The sequence below is a fragment of the Heterocephalus glaber genome, unplaced genomic scaffold, assembly GCF_053883595.1.
Source record: "Heterocephalus glaber isolate CG9 unplaced genomic scaffold, H.glaber_assembly_v1.0 deba00000621, whole genome shotgun sequence".
NCBI lineage: Eukaryota > Metazoa > Chordata > Mammalia > Rodentia > Bathyergidae > Heterocephalus > Heterocephalus glaber.
This window is the reverse complement of record NW_028258153.1, coordinates 6,332,392-6,344,299: the sequence shown is the minus strand read 5'-3', so window position 1 is coordinate 6,344,299 and position 11,908 is coordinate 6,332,392. Positions and strand designations below refer to the sequence as shown.

At 46.1% G+C, this 11,908-nt stretch overlaps 2 protein-coding genes across 4 annotated transcripts in view; one reads left to right on the top strand and one right to left on the bottom strand.

Moving 5' to 3' along the window:
* The first annotated feature begins 161 nt into the window (after positions 1-161).
* Positions 162-4,245, top strand: Bcs1l (BCS1 ubiquinol-cytochrome c reductase complex chaperone). Of its 2 annotated transcripts, XM_004864580.3 has the most exons (8): positions 167-426; positions 1,780-2,148; positions 2,254-2,393; positions 2,595-2,789; positions 3,017-3,080; positions 3,325-3,494; positions 3,697-3,814; positions 3,932-4,245. In XM_004864580.3, the coding sequence occupies exons 2-8, from the start codon at positions 1,829-1,831 to the stop codon at positions 4,179-4,181; spliced, it is 1,257 nt and encodes a 418-aa protein (XP_004864637.1). In that variant the 5' UTR covers positions 167-426; positions 1,780-1,828; the 3' UTR covers positions 4,182-4,245. The 2 variants fall into 2 exon arrangements, with proteins under 2 accessions (XP_087062182.1, XP_004864637.1); XM_087206056.1 differs by lacking the exon at positions 1,780-2,148 and having other exon boundaries at positions 162-426.
* Positions 3,325-11,908, bottom strand: part of Rnf25 (ring finger protein 25) — a 10,152-nt gene continuing 1,568 nt past the window's right edge. The window contains exons 2-10 of one of the 2 annotated variants that reach the window (XM_004864575.4): positions 10,769-10,843; positions 10,421-10,523; positions 10,261-10,328; positions 10,095-10,164; positions 9,077-9,148; positions 8,836-8,979; positions 6,097-6,189; positions 5,716-5,850; positions 3,325-5,538 (exon numbers count right to left, since the gene is read on the bottom strand). In XM_004864575.4, coding sequence (XP_004864632.2) covers positions 4,945-5,538; positions 5,716-5,850; positions 6,097-6,189; positions 8,836-8,979; positions 9,077-9,148; positions 10,095-10,164; positions 10,261-10,328; positions 10,421-10,523; positions 10,769-10,843 — 1,354 coding nt within the window. In that variant the 3' untranslated portion in view covers positions 3,325-4,944. The remainder of the gene's footprint in view (positions 5,539-5,715; positions 5,851-6,096; positions 6,190-8,835; positions 8,980-9,076; positions 9,149-10,094; positions 10,165-10,260; positions 10,329-10,420; positions 10,524-10,768; positions 10,844-11,908) is intronic. The other variant, XM_013065470.3, reaches the window with a different exon arrangement.

Here is an 11,908-nt window from a genome sequence, read left to right as displayed (position 1 = left end):
CCTACCAACCCTGAAGCTTAACGAGGACCATTGAGAGTTGTGGGGCAGAGTGGCATGGCCTTCGTGGTGGGCGTGGCGGGAAGTAGCTGAAACATTTAGGGGGCGGGGACGAGCGGAGCTTCCCTCCGGGCCGAGGGGTGAAACCAACGAGTCGGAGGGCCAGAGAGCCTTGGCGGTAGGGGGCGGGGTGACGAAGTACTCGAAACCACGTTCTTGGAGGCTTGAGCCACTGTATGGAGGGATTTCTTAAGGGGGCTTCTGGGTGTCGATCAAGGACTGGGGAAGAGAAGAGCTTTGTCTGTAGCCTTCCATGCATAGGTGTTTTGGAATTCTGGATTCCAGCTCGCTGAACCTCAGCCGAGGTCACTGCTGTCAATTCACTGCCCTTCGTGCCAGGTGCCGGGCGGAATGGCGTGGGTGGCTGAGGTGAGCAGTCGGAAGAGTGTTGTGCTAGAATCAGTTTGGCTCCCATTTCTCCAGGTGTTTTTGTTACAGCTGGACCCCCTTTGGGGGTTGAATTTAGGAAAGGCTGTGTGGAGGAAATAGATGGAGAGAATGGAAAGAATGCAAAGAATAAAGAGCGGACATTCCGAGCCAAGAGAATTGCAGGAACAAGGAGGGGGGAGGTGTTTTGCATATTTGGCAGTGGGGGGCATTATTAGGAGCTAAGCCATGAAAAACAGATGGGTGCCTTATTGTGGAGGCCTTCGAGTATCAGGCTGAAGAGTTTGTATACACTTTAGGGTCTGTTGGGAGCCACCCATTGAAGGCATTGGAGAAAGGAGAATGATAAGTTAATTGAAGCTGATCCTAATGAAGCAAACTTTAGATCTCGGTATAGCTGTTTAGTGATGCAAGAGCTGAAGACCGATTAAAATGCCATGTCAATAATTAAAATTTAAAGAGACAATTGAGGTGGGAGGTAATAAAGAACTACAGTAAGTCCCCGATTTACGAATAAGTTGTTCCCAGAGAACATTCATTAGTCGGATTCTTTTGTAAGTCCAACAAAGTAAGTCTTACACACCTTTGACACAGATATACAATGTGTATTGCTTTGCACTTCTCAGCAGTCCCCTCCACATCACCACTGCTTTTCCTCTTGCTTCTGAACATCCTGGGCTCTGAATGAACACTGTACTAATGTACACAATCGCACTGTACAATGAACAGTGAGCACACAGCAGGACAGCTGTGACGATGTCCAGCAGACATGTGAGGTACTCCTAGGATTTGTTCCCATCTATGAATGTTCCTAATGCAAGGTCTGTTCATGTGTATGAAAGTTTGCAACTGGAATGTTCATAAGTTGGGTAACTTACTGTAAACAGGACAGTAGGAATTGGGTAAGGGACAGGATATTTGAAGGGCACATGGTCACCTACAGGTCAAGAGAAGAACCATCCTGCTAACTCCAGCCAGTAGGCCTTTTACTATCTCACCTGGTCTCAAGGTCCACACAAATTCTGTCCATCTATTATCCTGATGTGAAGCTGGTTACATTGCTCTCTTGGGTTTCAGGAATCTTCAGACATGATCCTCTGGTAGGAAACAGGTATGAGTAGGCTGATGAAGAACAAAATGGGATGAAGGGCCTGAAATGTTGGCCCTTGTATTCCAGCAGGAACCCTACCTCACAGGAGGAGAATATTAAAGCAGAGTAGTGCTGACCTTCCTGCTTCTGCAGGAGGGAGTGGGACAGGGCTAGGGACATATGTGGGATCCAGTGTCTAAACTAAACTTGTGCTTTGTCTCATCTCCACTGCTCATTACCCCTAGGTTTTGATAATGCCTCACAGCCTGTAAGCTTTGGTGTTTCCCATTCAAGATGCCACTTTCAGACTTTGTTCTAGCCCTAAAGGACAATCCCTACTTTGGGGCTGGATTTGGGCTAGTGGGTGTGGGCACAGTCTTAGCCCTGGCCCGGAAGGGCGCCCAACTGGGACTGGTGGCGTTTCGGCGCCATTACATGATTACACTGGAAGTACCTGCTCGAGACAGGAGCTATGCTTGGTTGCTTAGCTGGCTCACCCGACACAGTTCCCGTACTCAGCACCTCAGTGTCGAGACTTCATACCTTCAGCATGAGAGTGGCCGCATCTCCACCAAGTTTGAGTTTGTTCCTAGCCCTGGGAACCACTTCATCTGGTAAGGTTGGGAGCCAAGGAGGGCTCTGAGAGCAGAAAAGGAGAACGGAGAGAGCTGGGTTGGACACATTCTCCTTCACTTATCCGTTTGACCATTCTTATTCAGGTATCAGGGGAAATGGATCCGGGTAGAACGAAGCCGAGAGATGCAGATGATAGACTTGCAGACGGGCACTCCTTGGGAATCTGTCACCTTCACAGCCCTGGGCACTGACCGCAAGGTTTTCTTCAACATCTTGGAGGAAGGTGTGGGATGGCACAGGAAAGCTTTATAGGGCGAATACAGGGATGGAGACATTGGATATCAGAGGAAGGGCAGTTTGGAGAGGAGAAATAAGGGGATTGGAGCCCATGAAAGCAGGAGACCGGGAAGAGGCCATTTTGGTGAAGAATCAACAGTGGTAAGGAGAATGAATTATTAGCTTTGTCTCATCTCTCCCCTCCCAGCTCGAGAGCTAGCCTTGCAACAGGAGGAAGGGAAGACAGTGATGTACACAGCTGTGGGCTCCGAATGGCGCACCTTTGGCTATCCACGCCGCCGCCGGCCCCTGAGTTCTGTGGTTCTACAGCAGGGTCTGGCTGATCGAATTATTAAAGACATCCGGGAATTCATTGATAACCCTAAATGGTACACTGACAGAGGTGAGAAACAGCTAGGGTCTGGGCTAGGCTGCTTTTGACTATATTATTTCAGCAAAGGGGGTGATCTTTGGCCCAATTCCCAGAGGTGAAGGGGAAAGAAAAGTTGCCTATGTAGATGATTTCAGAAATCACCAGGCCAGTATGGGACAAGGCTGGGGATGAATGTGGACACCTGGGGCACAGTAATGATACACGTTAGGTCTTGTTTTTCCTGGCTGTATCCCTAGGCATTCCCTACAGACGTGGCTATCTGCTTTATGGGCCCCCTGGTTGTGGAAAGAGCAGTTTTATGTGAGTAGTCAAAATTTCTCTTAACTGTGAAACTCAGCCTTTGTGGTGAAAGTGAGCTAATGGGTTGGAGAGGGAAATGAATATTGGGCCATGAACCAAGATAAACATGGGACATGTAGAACACTGATTGGGTAGGCTGTGGGAGAGCCAGGCCTCTGAGATACACCTCCCAGGCCTGGGACAAAAAGCAGCTGGGCCCAAGGAAGAGTCCCCAGGTTACTTCCTGCCATACCATGGTCCACAGCACAGCCCTGGCTGGAGAACTGGAACACAGCATCTGCCTGCTGAGTCTCACAGACTCCAGCCTATCTGATGACCGGCTCAACCACCTGCTGAGTGTGGCCCCACAGCAGAGTCTGGTGCTCCTGGAAGATGTGGATGCTGCTTTTCTCAGCCGAGACTTAGCTACAGAGAGTAAGTGAAAGTGCTGGGGATGGGGAGTGGTTCTAAATGAGGGTAGTGAGGTATAGTGGGAGAAAGTAAGAACTGGAAGGTTGATGGAGGCTGCTTGGGTTGGCGGTGCAAGGGGACCATGATGAGTAGGGGACCATGGTAGGTACGTTCATTTTGAGCAGTGCTGTGACCACTCAGCTTCTCCATCTTTGTCTTCCTTCAGACCCTGTGAAGTACCAAGGTCTAGGTCGTCTTACCTTCAGTGGGCTGCTCAATGCCCTGGATGGCGTGGCTTCCACTGAGGCACGCATCGTATTTATGACCACGAACCACGTTGACAGGTAAGGAGTGAGGTAAGACTCCGGTCCCTCTGTCTCAGGAGAACGAGGAGGTGAAAGGGACCATCTTTTTTGGGGGGTGCCATTGGGACTGTTGCTTGTAACTACTTCTCCTCTTAGGCTGGACCCTGCCCTGATACGCCCTGGGCGAGTGGATATGAAGGAGTATGTGGGCTACTGCTCACACTGGCAGCTGACCCAGATGTTCCAGAGGTTCTACCCAGGACAAGCATCTTCCTTGGCTGAGACCTTTGCAGAACATGTCCTTCAAGCTACAACCCAGATTAGTCCCGCCCAGGTACAGGGCTACTTCATGCTATATAAAAATGACCCTGCAGGGGCAATTCATAATGCTGAGTCTCTGAGGTGATCAACCAGGTTGTGCTCAGCTCTCCTTTCTGAGGAAATCAATAAATACTTGCTCTGGTCTCTGACTTCCCTTCTCCCCTTGCTGTGCTGGTACTTGAATACAAAGCAGGGGCTCCAATCATAGAAGCCTACAAGGGTTAGTCATGCCACCACATGTACAGATGATGGGGGCATAGCCCACAACAGAAGAGAGGAAGAGATCCTAGAATAAATGGAAAGATATATGCCTCCACCTAAGGGGATCTAAGTAAGAAACATGTGCAGCTGGGTGTGGTGGTACATGCCCATAATCCCAGTACTCTGGGAGGTTGAGTCAAGAGGATGCCAAGCTTGAGCCCAGTCTGGGCAACTTAGTGAAACACTTTCTCAAAAGAAGAAGCCAGGGGTTTGGGGATATAGCTAACTGCAAAGGCCTTGGGTTCAATCCCCAGTACCACCAAAAAATAAATGTGTGAATATGAGGGTATACCCAGTGGGGGTTGTATTATTTTGCCTTCTAAGGATTATGCTGAAATGTCAACCTCTGACTAGTTTTCCCAGAAACTCATTACACTACTGGAAAAATCAAAACCCTTTTTGCCTTGATCTCTTGGGAGAACAGACTAAAAGACAAAGGTGGGGGCTAATTTGCCACATAGTCAAGTTAACACAGAAAGAGGCATACCTCACAAGCTAGGCACTACTAAGCAAAGAAAGGCAAAAAAGGCCAGATGCCTTTATTGTCCCTCTCCCATCCCCAATTCCCTGTTCCCCCCACAGTACTGCTAGGAGCCATCCTCAGATTCCAAACCTAGGGGGTCACTCCGAGGAGTAGGTCGAGTGCCAGGCCGGTATACTCCCTGGCCCCGAGGCAGGTGGGGGTAGGAAGAACCTGGTGTTCGGCCCTTGGAGCGCTCCCAGCGAGCACAGTCCCGAGTCCTACGGGGTGGAGGACCCTGCCAGCCGCCAGGTCCTTTTTCTTGGGGAGGACCTTCAACCTCTTGATTTTGGGGTTCCAGATTTAGATTGACAGGCTCCTTGAGGGGCCTCTCAGGAGGTGGAAGTTCTTGGGTTTTACTGGTACCTCTGGGGGCAGAGAACTCCCCTCCCTTCAGGTGCCTCCGATTGGGCTGTCGCCAGGGCCCTCGACTGGGCCGGGGGGCATCTAGCATGGCTTTCTGGGTCTCACCCAACTTCGGCTGATTTGGCCCAGTCCCTGGAATCTTCTCACACATGTACTGGGTGGCCACAGGCAAAGGAACTGGCAGGGTGGGCTGGGCAGCTGGTGAAGTAGATTGTTCTGCAGGGAGGGCATTAGGTGATGGGTGGGATCCTCTGGAGACATCTACAGCTACCTCAGGATCCAAAGGGGCAGAAGCCTAGAGAAGAGGTGTGCCGAGAGAGATGCAGATCCTCAAAGATGGGAACTGTGTCCCCTTTCCTACTACTAGCCAACCACCATCAGCCTGTAACTTCCTGGGTAGAACAAAGTACATCCTAGGGCCATGGTAGAGTGGCAGAGTGGTGTCTGAGGGCAAGAAAGAAACTTCCCTCACCTGCTGAAGGCTGATGAAATACCGCTTCCGCTCAGCCTCAAGGTCAATGATGCCGCCCCGCTCCTGCTGCCTCTGGTAGAGCCGTTTGAGCTCCTCCTGCTGTCGCAAGCTTTCTGCACTGGGTTGATACAGCTCCTGGAGGGAAGCAGAATGGTAGGGAGGAAAAAATAAACAGAAGGTGGCAGATTTGAACCCCTACTCTTCCAGGAATGCCTCAGGAGAGCTGCATAAGGTGCTTGGTTTGATGGCCTGAGTCAGGCTCCCAGTGGCAGCTGTGGTTTGGTGGACAGGTCGAGCCCATTCAGTGGAGACAAGATGCCATTCCTCCCACCTTAGAGAATGCCATTATTCCTGGCTCAGATGAGAAGGGAGTCCCCTTACCATGGGCTGTTGGGGTTCAGGGGCTGCTTTCAGTGACTCAAGATCATACACGAGGGGCTCTCTGCACACTGGACACTGCACACCGACTGCCTTCTAAAACAAGAGGAGAAATCACACCCTGCTCCCTGGCAGCCATCTTGATTTGCAGAGGGCTGGGACTGAAGGCCATAGGCTTATCTGTTCAGCAGTGAGGTAGTACAGGAGGAGCTGCCAAACGAGAAGTCTGGGGACTCTTGGAAACTGCAGGCAATACATATGTGATGTGATAAAAAAAAAAGTGAATGTTTAAATTAAAAAATTATTACAGTAAGAGACACCCACTCAAAATATTTCTTGTTGCTCCAAACACATATACAATTGCTCTTGGCATTTTTTTAAGAACTGCAAAACTTTATTTCTTTAAAATTGCCTTTATCACAAATTTAAAATCTGAAGAAGCCTTTTTCCCACTCAGATTTCATAAATATTAGAATAGCAAGTATTTCATTTTAAAAGGTCATGTTGACAATGGTCAAAGATGATCCCCAAATTCATTTGTTACTACATTGTTTTTTGTTTTTGTTTTTATGGGGTTTTTTTTGTACCAGGGATTGAATTTGGGACTTCGAGCTTGCAAGGCAGACAGCAGAACCACTGAGCTAAATCCCCGGTACCCCCAAATTCATCTCACATCTAAGAAGTGAAGTTTTCAAACAGCCTGATGACCAGGATTGGTAAGGTCATGTCATAGTCCAGAATTTATAGTTTAGTCCCTCCATGTAACAGGAAGAAGTTATGGTCCAACAAGGGACAACTGCCCTGAGATGACGCTCCTGGATGGATTCCTGGGTATTCAATTTCACCTGACGAGCACATCTGTCCCAGTCCCCTTTTGCATTTATGGCTATTCTCTTCTTTTCATCACAAAGCTCACTGGAAACTGTTTTTGAATGTATCATGTTACGGGGATGTGCAAACAAAAATCTAAATGCACCAAATCATACGTGATTCAAGTTTTAGTGAAGGTACCTAATTGTTCTTGAACCCTGATGCTACAGAAAGTTAGAAAATAAATGAAGTCAAAAGAAGTCAGGCTGCACAACAGAGACAGGGGAGCCTTGGCCCACAGTAAGCTCAATGGACTCAAGTCACAGATTATTCACAGAGGCAATCAATTCGTTCTCACCAGGAGCCATGTTGTGGTAGAGCTTACCATCAAATCAGCATGAAGATGAGTCAACTCGAAAAATGAAAAGCGTGAGGAGCTCTCCCCACATACCTAAGATCTTCGTCATCATTTCACACCTTAGCCCAAGGGATTACCGGAAGCAGGAAATCCTCTTGCCACTTTCTGAAGGAGTTCTGGGAGTCCTCTTTCATGAATGTCTTTAGTTGCTATCATGGCTACTTCAGTATCCTGAATTGACTCAAAATATTTACTTTTCATGGTCATTTTTATTTTGGGGAAGAGTCAGGAGTCAGAAGTTACACACTGCCAGGTAATGGTGAATAAAGTGGATAAGGACACATCATTTTTTTTTTTTTTTTAAGTTCTTTTATTGGTACATTTTAGGTATACAATTCATTTACATTTATCATTGGGTGTTTGTACCTGAGCATGATATATCTAGGTTCTTATTTTTTCCCCATTACCTGTGTGCCCTTCACCCCCTCCGCCCTTCCCTATTTACATAGATTTCATTTCCTTTCTTTTGTTTTTTCTTTTCTCATAGTTTTTCCTTTCCCTCTTTTTCTTTCCCCTTCCCCTCCCTTCACTTCTTCATCTTTGGACCTTTTTTCCTATTTCAAATTATCAATTATTCATTTTAACCCTTGTTTACACTATCAGTTTCTCACACTAGTGTAACTATTCGGTATTTACACGTGTTTCCTATTTATTTCACTTAAAGAGTATGGCCTCGATATGCATCCATTTAGCTATAAACGACTAGTTTTTCATTCTTTATGGCTGAGTAGTACTCCATTTTATAAAAAAAACACATTTTCTTTTTTTTTTTTTGGTACCAGGGATCGAATTCGGGACCTTGTGCTTGCGAGGCAGGCGCTGGAACCACTGAACTAAATCTTCAGCCGAAAACCACATTTTCTTTATCCAGTTTCCAGTTGATGGGCACTTGGGCTGCTTCCAAGCTTTAGCTATTACAAACTGGGCCACTATGAACCACATCTTCTTTTTTTAAGCCTTTCTGTTGGATGGTACATGCCAGAACATTCACTGTATTTTTTATTACTCCTTTTATTTTACTTATTTATTTAGAGACAGGGTCTCACTATGTAGTTCAGGCTGGCCTTGAACTCACTATGTTGCCCAAGCTGGCCTCTTAACTCATAGGGATCCTCCTGCCTCAACCTCCTACGTGCTGGGATTATAGGTGTGTGCCACCATGCCTGGCATTTATTATTCCTTTTAAAGACACAAAAAGACTTCCAGAAAAGCTGCAGAAAGTGGCAAGAATGATGCGACAAGTGTGTTCGAAGCAAGGGGGAGTATTTGGGGGAGATTAAAGGCAATGTGTCTTTTACTATAATAATTATTTTTAATTTATACATTCACCATATATTTTGATTACCCCTTGTACATGTACGTAAGGATGCCCTTTTCTTTATGGACAAAGGTGAAATTCCATCTGTCTCAGAGATATCGATGACTCTAAAAAGGTATAAAGCCACTGGAGTGGAGGGATGGCAATGGCTGTGAAGGCGAAGTGTCAGGTGAGAGCAGGGGCTGGCTACGCCTACCTCTTTGGCAGCAGCATGGTGCCGTTCCTGTTCTTGCTCCTGTCCTTGAGCCTTCAGCTCTTGCTCCATGTGTTGGATATACCGAGCAAGGCAGTGGCAGTGGAAATAGTGGTAACACAGTGTTTTGGTAAAGGCTTCCTTCTCCTGGAGCGGGGACAGATAGAAGGTACTGTCAGTGGTCACTCACAAGCCATACTCTGCCTGTTTCCAGCGCATTCCAGGTCCCAACTGAGAAACCCACCTGGAAACCATAGAGGCAGATGACACACTGGCCATGGGGGATGTTGTTATCTGTGAGAATTTCCTTCCCTTTCTGAGAGAAGAGGAGACAAAACTGCTTAAATACAGAGGCAAGGATAGGAACTATGAGCCAAGCTTTTCTGCTCTTCCCAGGTGTGAGGAGTGACTGGCTGCACTTGGTACCCACCTGGCCAGCCTGTATCGCATACTTATGCATTCCCATTATGGTGGTGCTCCCTTAGCTTGTGAGCAATCCTTCTGCATATTCTAGCCCCTCCAGTAATTGGATCTTTCTGGCTTCAAAATCTAAATTGTTTTTCCTCTCGATAGTGACTTTTAATGCATTATTTGAATAGCTAATACTCTGGAATTCCACAGAGTTCAATGGTTCATAATGACCTGGCCTAGGGGTGTTACAGTGCTCTAATAGGGCCACTCCCGGACTCTAGGCCATCTACCTTTATTCTACTCTGAACATTTTGCTTAAAAATAATTCCAAGTTGAGGAAAACAAGACTTGTTTTTCCATCTCAAATGATAAAAGTTATCAGTGTACATTATGTTCTACATGTTGCTTCTTGTGAGTTGTTTCTTTAACTATGGTATAAACTCTCTTAAGTACAGGAACTGTGACTTTTTCTAGTCAGCTCCAATGGCTAGCCTTCAAACGTTCATTTATGGCTAAGTCCACCAAGGCAAGATCACTGTCTTTTGCCATCTGAGTTGCCAGTGCCAAGAGAACAATAAGCAATGAAATTGCAGCAAGAAAAATGCAAGCTAAAGAGGAACTGTACTTTTCTGTCAAGATACTCTGACAAGCAATTTGGTAAAGCTACTGATGTATCTTTTGGGGAGATTTTTCTGAAACATAACAGTTATCTTTCTAAATTAATTTACCTAAACAAGGACTAAAGGAATGACTCCAAATATGATATATTTAGGATTCCTTTCAAAACAAAAACAAAACACAACTGCTGCAGCTTGAAGGCAGGGGCATTTTCCCATGCCAGCACACCTTACCTCAATGAGTTCATAGAGCATGGCAGTACCCAGCCCTGCCTTAGCCACATGGCCCAGTGTCTGTGAGATCCTGGAAGAAGAGAGCAAAGCTAGTATTAGGCCTGCCCCTTCCCTTGCCAGGCAGAGTAGCATACCGAGTTTTCCCTGCTCTGACAGCCCAACTTACTTGTGGATCTGTTCATCTGAGAGCCCTCGGGGGTTCCGGATAGAGATCTGTGGCACTTCATGGGGATACTAGTAGGGGAAAATAACAAGTTGCTGCTAAAGTGATCCACCTCAGGGACTCTTTCTTTTTTCCTTTTGCTGTTGTATAGTAGGAGTCTCACCTGCACTGGGATTTGAAGCACCAGAGTGAAGCAGACATACTGTGAATCCTGGTCCTCTGCAGTGGCAGGGTGCAGAGTAATGAAGATCTCCCAGGGTGAAGATCTGCAAGTAGATGAAGTGAGACCCAAGATATGACTGTTCAGGGGCTCAAGGGCTGGGGAGGAGGGGAGTGAGCAGGCAGAAGTGAGTATTTGCCTCTTTCTTTAGAGGAGATTAAAGGAACAGCCTTTGTGTACACAAGAGAGACATTATCTCTGAATCAAGGGTCGCAGTGTCTTAAGATCAGGTTCTGCACAGAATCTTCTCATTACTAAGGATATTTCAGCATATCCTAGTTGAATACATACCTGCCATTTCCTTTAATCACCTGTAGTTCATCCAGATAGATGGACTCTAACACTTCAACTTCAGAGGGAAGGACCCTAAAGACACAGGAGGAAACTGACTCACCATTACAGATCTTCCTGCAGAAGCCTACTAAAGCTGGCAATCTCCCTCAAAGCATTCAATTGTTAAATTCCTTAAAAATGAGGGGAAAATTTCCTAAAGTTGCCAAGTGGCCAAGTAGGCAGCTGGGAATCAGAATTCTAGAGATTACTTCTGCCAACAGGTGAGGAACAGATTCCCAGAGAGATGAAAAGACTAACCAAGGAGTAACATGGGCAGAACAGAGACCAGAGCCTGGTTTCCTGACTCCCTGTTCAAGTTTCATTCTACGCTGGTTATCTCTTAGTGGCTATCTCTACAACCAAATGGCATCTATTTATTGCTAACAAGGTTACCAATACTAATACTGCCTTTCCTTACTCCATAGTTAAGCATGGATCTCAGTGCCTTGCCTATTGCCTAAACATACTGCCACCACCATCATTCTAAGCCATCTCAAAGGAGATACCAACCTGAACAGAACAAGTCTAGGTGGTATAAAGGCTGTGTTGTAGCCGAACAGCCATCAGCCTTGGAGTCAGTAATATGTACCAATCACCAGCTACTAAGTAATCTGGGTAGTTAATTCTATAAGCCTGAGTTACTCTACTACATATAGGTATCACCTATATCTACTACATATAGATACCACCTACTCTCTAGGATTAATGTGAAGATTAAAGGTGATTTTTTTTTTTTAAAGGTGATTCATTTATGTAAAGTACCTAATAGTATCTGGGTCATAGTAACTAGTTTAAGTCCTCTTTTTTCCTGTTTCTATGTAACTTTCCCACCTAAAAGGAAAGAAGGATGTACTTAAGAGTACTCTGGATGTATTTATGACCCTGGCTGTCTGGTTGACCTAGATGAGCCTGTCAGGTTAGGTTAGGATCCATGATCCTGATGTAAACCAGAGGACATATATATACATATGTAAACACAGAAATAGCAATTGTCATGATACTGAAGATAAGTAATTGGAGTCACAGTTCAATTCAGGTGATAAATGGAAAGATGGATGCTTTGCTTTCTTATATATTGTTCCCTCTTCACCAAGAGCA

What these genes read in the sequence shown, in the direction of transcription:
- Bcs1l (XM_004864580.3), top strand. Translation starts at nt 1,829, where the DNA reads ATGCCACTTTCAGACTTTGTTCTAGCCCTAAAGGACAATCCCTACTTT. An exon ending in CCTGGGAACCACTTCATCTG is followed by an intron (nt 2,149 to 2,253) that starts GTAAGGTTGGGA and finishes ATTCTTATTCAG; the next exon opens with GTATCAGGGGAAATGGATCC. An exon ending in CTTCAACATCTTGGAGGAAG is followed by an intron (nt 2,394 to 2,594) that starts GTGTGGGATGGC and finishes CTCCCCTCCCAG; the next exon opens with CTCGAGAGCTAGCCTTGCAA.